At 43.9% G+C, this 9763-nt stretch overlaps 1 protein-coding gene across 2 annotated transcripts; it reads left to right on the top strand.

Annotated features, from left to right (window-relative positions):
* The first annotated feature begins 3526 nt into the window (after positions 1-3526).
* Positions 3527-6774, top strand: LOC119372605 (ras-related protein Rab-30). 2 transcript variants are annotated; one of them, XM_037643085.2, is made up of 3 exons: positions 3527-3793; positions 4156-4351; positions 5325-6774. In XM_037643085.2, exons 2-3 carry the CDS (start codon positions 4172-4174, stop codon positions 5757-5759), a joined length of 615 nt encoding a protein of 204 aa, XP_037499013.1. In that variant the 5' UTR covers positions 3527-3793; positions 4156-4171; the 3' UTR covers positions 5760-6774. The 2 variants fall into 2 exon arrangements, with proteins under 2 accessions (XP_037499013.1, XP_037499019.1); XM_037643091.2 differs by having other exon boundaries at positions 3544-3777.
* Positions 6775-9763: the final 2989 nt, after the last annotated feature.

Genomic DNA, 9763 nt, shown 5'->3' with positions numbered 1-9763 from the left:
TTGTCCGCTTTTCTCAGCCGCTTTCCTAACATACCCCGAAACAACTCGAAACGTTTTTTGAAAGTGTTGAATATTTATCTCTTGCGACTGCTGCCTGCGTATTAAAAGCAAAATCACTGCGTATTAAAAACAAAAATATTCATGTGCGTGAAAACGTCAGGGCACGTAACCGTCAATCTTATTATTATTTACAAGTGTAGCTGACAACGATGTTCCTAATCTCCCATCTTGCGATAATAACGCTACGTCTGACATCGCTTCCGGCGCTGAAGGCATCGTGAAGGTTATTTATCTCATAATGCTACCATCTTCGTCCGGCAGAGATGACATAAAATGGAAAAAATTGTGTAAGAAACTAAGTAAACACATCAGGGAGATCTTCCATCATATTCTGCAGCAGTTCTTAATAACAGGACTGTTTACGGAGGTGGTCAAGGTTGTCCTCGTTTCGGAGATACGTCCTCCATCTGAAGTAGTTGCCATCCTGCGTTATGTCAACCAATGTCGACATAAAAATGTTTCACCTGTTAACTTCAATAATCCGAATCGGTATGGCTTTCAGAATGTTTTGTGTCGCGATGCAGCAGTTACCTCTGTTTGCTAACGATATAAATTTTTAAACTTGGCCTAAACGTTTCAGTTGACTCTGTTGTATTGGCTTCAGCAGGGCCTTTGACAACTAAAGTTCCGCTCAACGGCTCCTTCTGAAACTTGTTGAATTAAAACTTAAACCCTTTTTATTTCCGATTGCATTCGTTTCTAAGCTAAACTATTGTTTCACAGTATCCCAAAACACTGTCCAAGGGCCGATTATTTTTATAAATGATATTATATTAAGATCTGCCATAAAATATACCTTTTAACATACGGCATCATATCCTACTATTCTTGTTTTATAATCTGACCTATCAAGATTATGACTCCCTATCTCTACCAGATTATCTTGGCAGAACCATGGCCTTGTGTAAAAAATGTTTAATCACTGAACTGACAAAAAAATATCATTTGTTTATTTTACTTGTTGAAAACATCTCCAAAACCGAAAAGATGACAATCTTGTGACATCTCCGGTCTACGTACATAAGTGCCATGGTGTCATTATTTCAAGTAACTCTTCTTAGTCATATTATACACAGCGAGGCTGTTAGCCTCTAGTTTGACGGGATTTTTGTCGCAATATCGTTGTGCTCATAAAAAAAAAAAGGAAAAACTCCCGACACTTGAATGCCTCTCCACTCAGAGCTCAAGCAGCAGCTGGCGAAGTGGGTGTATGTGTTGATGTCACTGCGTCCTTCTACACGTTTGCTGCCAATACCTAATCCAGGCACGATATGTACCGCGTGGTTGGTTGCTGTGGGCAGTGGCAGATACCCACGTTTATACGGGTACTATGTATTCGGTCTTGGCCGCAAATGCGTCGAAGGTGATAGCTGAACCCATCGCAGTGTATCACAGTGGCCACAAGGCGATCATCGCTAACAGCTTCTCCATACATCCACTTTCATAGGGTGGGATAACGCCGGAATTATTCGTATAACAAATCCGTTCCTCACTTGCTGTCTTAACCTTAGTCTTTTTAACAGCGAGGCTGTTTAAGCTAGCCGTAGTGTGTCTGACGCTATCTCGAAAAATAAACGGGCATGTGCCACGGAAATTGGGTAAATCCCACTACTCACCACTGGTCCACTAAAATTAAGAAAACAAGCCCAACAAACGAGTATGTGCCACATAAATTTGTGCGGCCTATTAGGAAACTGTCATCGTCATAAACGGGTATGTACCACAGAAAGTGGGCAAATCCCACTACTCACCTCTGGTCCACTAAAAAAGAAGGCAACAGTTAGCCCAACGTACACTAGGGAACGGGAAAGGCAATGGTGGTTGCGAGAAACTTTCATCATCATAAATGGGTATGTGCCACAGAAATTGGGTAAATCCCACTACTCACCTCTGGTCCACTAAAAAAGAAGGCAACAGTTAGCCCAACGTACACTAGGGACATTTTTTTTCTATCTCTTTAGCATTCAATTGGGAAACCGCGAACACAAATAACATTTTCGCTTACCTAAAATTATCTCTTTAGAATTATCCTTTTTTTTTGCCCCCCCCCCCTTTTTTTTTTTTTTTTTTCACTCACACATCCTACTGCCGCACGATTCGTGGCCGATCCCCCGTGGTGGGTTGGGCCATTCCTCTAGGATCAACCAACCAACGGGAAAGGCAATGGTGGTTGCGAGAAACTTTCATCATCATAAATGGGTATGTGCCACAGAAATTGGGTAAATCCCACTACTCTCCACTGGTCCACTAAAAAAGAAGGCAACAGTTAGCCCAACGTACACTAGGGAACGGGAAAGGCAATGGTGGTTGCGAGAAACTTTCATCATCATAAATGGGTATGTGCCACAGAAATTGGGTAAATCCCACTACTCTCCACTGGTCCACTAAAAAGGAAGAAGGCGACAGTTAGCCCAACACTAGGGAACGGGAAAGGCAACGGCGGCTACGAGAAGACCCCGAAGCGATGGAAGGCCTACGCCAACGACGACGTGCCCATAGACATAGGCGTGCGCACAGGGGGGGGGGGGGGCAGGGGGGGGGCGGCCCGCCCCCCCTAATCACCTAAGAGAGGGGGGGGGCGCTAAATCTGCCCCGTACATTGACCCTTCTAGTCACCTAAGAGGGGGGGGGGCGCAAAATCTGCCCCGTACATTGACGTCGTAGGGTGGGGGGCGGTGCGACGAACCTTTGCCCCCCCTAATGGGGAACCCCGCGCACGCCTATGCCCGTAGATGTATGAGCAGTGGCGGATCCAGGGGGGGGGGGGCGGTAGGGGTGATCCCCCCCCCCCCCTCTACCTTCAGTGCCTGTCGTCCACCTCCTTTATCAAGTTGTCTCGGCTACTACTGCCCAAAAGTGCGAAGGAGAATCTTGTCACCGCCCAGTAGGCACCTGGATCCGCCCCTGTCTATGAGAGGTGCGAACGCTTGATTTCAGCGCGAGTTTCTGTCTCTGGAGTTTGGACATCCGTGTTGTGTCTGTGACTCTGTGTGGTTTAACTCGAACCTCTCTGCGCTGAGAATCAACGTAGAAACAACCTAGTGTCACCTAGCTAAAGCCTTGCAACTACCTAGAAGCAACCTATAGAAACAACCCTCATCACCTAGCTAAGGCCTAGAAACAACCTAGAAGCAACCAGATTAGTCTTCAGAATCGTCCAGTTTCGCACCCCTTCCCCTCCCAAACTAGTTCACAAGGTGGGTGGGGGGCTCGACCACCCCACCCCGACCCCCAGGACCGCAAAACTCAGCAGCCCTATTTAGCGGCTGCATTTTGTTCCAGACGAGTACACAATGCTCGAATGAACCTTGCGGCAAACTGGCAAAACTTTTAGCAATTGCAAGTAACATGCCCCTGACCATATACCGTCCTATGCCCTTGAAGTGTTGCGCTGACTTGGTGCACGAATGAGCATTAAATTGCGCGCCATGAAGCACGTGACCTCACTTTGCTCACTTGCCAGAGATGGCGCCAGCGTGCAGATTATGGTCATTATGGCATTAGAAAAGCGCAGTGTCGCCGTAGGTTTGCGTTCTACGTAAAGATGTTACTTTGCCAAGACGCTGACCCAAACTGCTTGAAATTAATAAGAAAAATTCAATAATTTCATTTCTGTAGTTGTGTGTTCGCCACTGAGTATCTTGTGCAAGCTGACGTCCTCACTAAATTACTTAATATTCTCTCATGGTCATCTACAATCACCGCTGAAAACACGACGTAAGGCGACTTTTCTGTGAGTATATTACTGCTATAGCATGAAACGTAAAATTTTAAAAGCGTTGTAAGGCTGCAATGCAAGCTAGTCGGATTTGTAAGTGCGTGAAACGCATCAGAAAAGAAGGCGTTTAAAGGTTGTAGCTCGCCCTCGTGGCTTCGCGAAAGGGTCTCCCTCATACCTTATTGAGGCATCTGCACCAACCACATTGCTTGATCTGGCCTTGTATAACAAACATGTAGTGAATTTTCGTGACGAATAGGACCGGCTTCTCTTTTGAGAGTTCGTTGCGTTATTTCAACTACATTTGATCCTCTGGACTTTGTATGCCTCCGAATATGCCGCTCACTTTATGATCATGTTATATCAATTGCTTTCAGATTTTTCCTCTCAGCAATGGCATCAACAAAGCTACCTGAACAGAAAGTTATCCTCTGTGGAGAGTACGGCGTTGGGAAGAGTTCGCTATTTCGTAGGTTCACGACTAACACTTTCGTTGCAAGCAACGATCGAAGCTCCACGCTTGGTTTAGACCACTTTGACAAAGTCTATAAAGTTGCGGGACGGGATCTCAAGGTAAGAGTTCCTGCCTTGCTTGCGAGCCTCAGGTGTTTTCCTTTTATCGGACGGGAAGGAATATCAGTGCGCTCCATGCAACACAGTTTCTCTCAGCTGAATCAAAGGCTACACTCTGGAGGAATGAGAACTGTCGTGTTTTCACGCATGTGCGCGTGTTCCAGTAATGATCATGAGCTTTAGTGACAGAGTAAAAGTCAAAACGAGACACAAGTTCAGGGGAAGATGTAGGCTTGGAAGTTGTGAGGAATAGTCGAGCAGGCAATGTCACTGGAGCCAGCGTTTTTGACTAGGGGACTTCTCCCAGAAAAGTCCATTTGTGTTGGAAAATGTTGGCTGCAGTCTCATTTCAACAATTTCTCACCAGTTGCTGCGCTGATAGACAAGTTTCCTGGTCAACACGTTGGCTCCAAAGACATTCTCTGTTGGACAATTTCTCATCACAGCAAATGCCAGGTACATGGGAATGAATAAACGTTGGTGGCAAGTTAGTTTTATTACTTGCGACATTTTGGTTCTGAAGCTGCCCTGTGTCAAAATTTTGTTATATTCCATAAGGAAGTTACGAAATTTCGAGGGCGACTTGTATTAATACTGCTGCCTGTAACAGTGGTGTCGCATATATGCACAAAACGTGTGTGCAGCATTTGGAAGTAGCTTGTAATAACATGCCTAAATCATGACAGCATTTTAAGAAACCTTGTTAAGAATGTTAAGAATTAGTAGGCTTGTTGTCTGAGATATTAACTGTAAAAGAAAAATGAGTGCAAATAATCTAGACAAAGACATAAGTATGGCCTCATATGTTCCATGTCTCTGTCTTGATTATAAACAATTATTTTTGTTGCATTTGGAATCCAGAGTTCTGCATGCTCGTGCAATGCATTTCAGTTCACTAACAGGAGTGGTCACTGCACATTCCTTTTCATCGCCACTCTGTGAACTGTACTTTCTGACTTGTGAATGACTGTAGCTGCAGCTCTGGGACACTGGGGGCATGGAGCGTGTGGCATCCGTCACGTCCAGCTACTACAAGTTTGCCGAGGCAGCCGTGTTGGTGTTTAGCCTGGACAATCCCGACTCATTCAACATCTTGTCACAGCATCTGCTGGACATCGTAAGCTATGCTGAGAATGCAAAGATCTTTCTCTGTGGAAACAAAGTTGACTTAGTAGGCCGCATATACGTCTCTGAAGCAGATATAGAAGCCTTCTGTGAGCAGTGCCACAACCTCATCAGTGGGGTTTACCGCACTTCATGTAAAACTGGTCAAGGCATCGAGGAGATGTTCACAGACATTGCACGGCAGCTTGTTATGTCTTGCAGAGTGAAGGATTTGGATGATGTGGCCAAAGACTCTTTCAAGGTCACCCAGCCAGAAGAAACACAGGAATCGTGTAGTTGCTAGGCGTGAAGGATCAGCACACTGAAGATATGTGAAATAGCAGCTGACTTAAAGAGCAAGTTGAAGTCCTTCAAACCCACCTGCTTTCTGCTGCATAGGACAGACCAATTACCAATTTTTCTCAAAATGGTGCATTATTTTGTGCCTGTTAGTGATCATGGCCGTTTCTGTATAGCAGCACAAAGGCACTATTTGATGCGTCCTTCAGAGGTGTTTGTTTTGACTGTTTTATTATAAGGCCATTTTTGCCGATGCACAAGCCATATTTTAGAATGTTCCAGTCACTTCCATGCTGTGAATTATGACTGCTCTCTTTTGACAAGGTATTCAGTGCTGGTTTATGTCTATGAGAGTTTCTTTGCGTGCCTGCACAAGGGCTGTTCGTGTCATTGTGGATCAGTTTGCCAGTTTTTTCTGCAGATTTACAAACTTTTAAGCATGCTGAAATAGATTGTACATTTCTGTAATAGTGTTGTAAAGTAACCAATGTTGTGCAAGCACTTTTCGAGTGTATTGCTGGTTTACAAAGCTGCCTAATGGGACTTAACGTGCATCTGGACTATGTGGCATGTTGCTCAGCCACATGGCTCAAGATTTGTTTGCAGCCATTTCATTCTTGTTCCTTGCCAGCTCAATTACTGTTGTGCAAGAAAGCTTGTAGAGAAAATATTGTTCGATCATGTGCCGATTGTGCAGTTTTTCGTTCCTTTGCATTGAGGCAGAGGGAACAAAGTGCCAAACATATGTGGACATAGTGGAGAAACCATGTTTTTTGAGATGGTGTCTGTAACACTTTTTGTTGTCAGTGAAATGCTACTAGTTGACAAAATGTTATAAAACCAATTGTCGTATGCCTTTATTACAGCTGTGCTATGTACATATCATGTAGTTTCGTATCAGACATTGAACAGACATGCATCTTGCTAAACAAGGAGCCCTTATGGCACCATGCACTGTGTACAGTTAATCATTGGGTATAATTTTCAAGTTTTGCTAATAAAGTGCTTATAACAGTAAAGTTGTTGCGTTGTCATCGTCTTTTGATGCACACACTGCATTTTAAGAATAGCAATACGTCAGAAGAGCTTAAATGTCTTTAAGGGACACTAAAGGCAAATAACAATATGTCAAAGTGAAAGGTCAATGTGTGAGAATGTGTAAAATGTCAAATGTAATCAACAGCAATGCTCTACTAATCGAGAAATTAAGGTAAATGTAGGACATGATGTGCGCCATGAATGGGACATTTTGGAAATATTCCCAATGATGTCAAGAGTACACAGTGCAATTAACCACTAGTAATCAAACTAGTTGCGCTAGAAAAGAACCTTCCGTGCATTACAAGACGTAATAAAATGCTGCTTATTCGTTTCTGTTTGATTTGTGGGAAAAAAGAATCTCTTGGCATTACCATGGAGAACGGCGCGAGTGGTTCATAAGTTCTTTTTCCGCCGAGCTGCGCGCCTCAATAGTAGTTTTGCTATCGCGTACTGCTGCGTGTGCTTGGCTCTTGCTATTTTCACACTGCTGATACTCTACTGCTGCTGCTGGCCAAGCTAAGCTCCGTTACAGTGAACTAAACAGTTTCGGAGTGGCCCGTGGCTGTTTTGGCAAGGTTGATGGCTGGTGTTGTGCAAGAAACTGTAGCGTCGGTGGCCGGGCAGTAAAGGCGGGCAACGTTAGGCATGGTAACTGCTACGTCAGAAAGCCCATTCAGGCGGGTGATTTGAAGTGCGCTAACGCCGTGCGGACCACTAAAATGAGATTTTCTTTCAAAATAAGCATTTCCCTGGCACAAAACGAGCACTACGAGGTTGCTGGAATGCTGTTTCAACAATCGTCGACTTAATATTTGCCTTTAGTGTCCCTTAAAGGGCTCAGATTTCAGTAATCTGGCACATCAAAGGGAAATAAAGTCAAAGCAGTAGATAATCCATCTTGAATGTGTGGCAATATATAACTTTTGTTACGTAGAAAATTGCCACATCTCACTGTGGCTCCACAAGTAGAATAGCCCACGACAAGAGTGAGTTGACATAATTCCCATGCGATTTCCATTTGTGCCGATTTCTGTAAATCTGCCAATGCTAATTTCACACGTGATGTACCATAGTCTAAAACCTGACACCACTACAATTCATTTCTTACCATTTTCTCACTTATAAAAAATTGTTCATGCTACAAAATACTAATTTGTTGCATATCAGCTTCTTTCAATCCACCACAACTAGACTGAAATCTCTAGCTTGCAGTAGGCAAGTCCAGACTTCAATACACAGTTTTAAATGCCTATTCCAGACGATAACTTGTTTTCTGTACAGATAGCCACAGTATAAAATGCATGCCCCTATGTATAACAAAATACCACGATGCAAGCACATTGATAAAACAAGTTCATTTCCTACAATAGTCCTTGCATGACAGAGCTGCAGTAAAGGCTGGGGTTGTATTTACACTTACTGTAGACTTAAGTGCCCATGCAATGCAAATGCACAGCCTGCATCCAGTACAGTACATTGCAAAGTTTGAGCCAGAGCTATACAAAAATTGGAATTCTAGACACCAGGGGGAGACTTCCTGTACTGATCAGCGAAATCCTTTATCTTTCGCCAGAGTTCTTGTGGCTCATCCACACGTGGTACCTGCAGACATTGTCAAAATTAGCATATGCTATCCACACACACAGAACCAAAGAAGAGTCTGGAATCTGTACATGCAAATTGTAGACTCTACTACTAGTGTATGCCATGTCTTGTGCCTACAATTTTTGTGCTAATTAGCCCAAGTACTGTCCATGTTTGCAAATAGCCAGCTTCACTAATTAGGTCCATCATGAGCATTAGTTAAAGGGACTATGAAAGGTTTCTGTGAAAGTGCATGGTAAATACAAGCTGAAAACACTAGTCCTGAATAAATCTAATACGATAGCTTAAAGGGACTTTTTGAGTGCCTAGCTGGTGCATAACGATAAAAAGTCACTGAATGCACGGAAAGTCTCAATACACAGGGAACGAGCGCTACTTTTCAAGTTAAAAGTAGCACTCATCCCTTGTGTATTGCGCCTTTTCTTGCTCTCCGTAACTTCTCACCAATGCGATAGTTTAACCCTTTCCCCATTTCGGACGAGTACAGCTTATCCTTGCCAAACTGTCGCCAAACCGTTTTGGAGGAGTGTAGCTCGCCCACTTGATGGAAAGGCTTTTCGTCATTGTCAGAATGATTAAAATTACCAGATCGATGAAACTACTGTCAGAATGCTGAAAATTTCCAACAGCACTCTTTACTTGTTTTGTTCTTTATAGTCAATTATTAGCAGGTAACCGTCCCTTTTTGCACGAGTAATTAACATGCACACTTTAAGTTATTGGAGCCTATGCTTATTCTGCAATGACCTTTCTTTTCGACACATGAAGCAAAAGCTCTTGGCACTTCTTGGGCAGTCGGCCATAAACTATACACATACAGGAACCTATGCACAAACGCGGAGCCTCCACACGGCCCTTGCGTATTTGCGAACCTGATAGTTCTGGGCTATATACACGCCCGCGTAGACTCCAGCGCCGAAGGAAACCTGCAAGCATATCAACAGAATCAGAGGGTTGAAGTTTCAGGCGTTGCTTGCATAGTAATCCGAAATTATAGATCACTCATCACTCGGCAAACATGCGTTGGTACGCGTTCATCTTCAGAACCAGCGCCTGTCAAACTTTAGCGCAGCAAAAGACGGGACACAAGAAAAGACGGGGAGTAAGGGCCGCGTCCTGAGGTATCTTGTGCCCGGTACTCGCTTACTTGTCCTGCTGTTTTTCGTAACTCTTCTTTCGTTGCGCCAAGTTTTGAAGCAAGACGGAAAGCAACCAACTAGTAAGATCGATAAATAGATAATGTGGCCAAGTAAACTGTAAAGTAGCGCCGCCCCCGACACTCAGCAGGAGACATGACTATCGCCTAAAACCCTCCAAGTTGTAGTACAATCGCTAGAGAAAAAAATAATGAAATTAACTGCA

This window comes from Rhipicephalus sanguineus, chromosome 1 (assembly GCF_013339695.2).
Source record: "Rhipicephalus sanguineus isolate Rsan-2018 chromosome 1, BIME_Rsan_1.4, whole genome shotgun sequence".
Lineage (NCBI taxonomy): Eukaryota > Metazoa > Arthropoda > Arachnida > Ixodida > Ixodidae > Rhipicephalus > Rhipicephalus sanguineus.
Note: the sequence above shows the minus strand (reverse complement) of the source record. Positions and strands in the feature narration are given on the sequence as shown.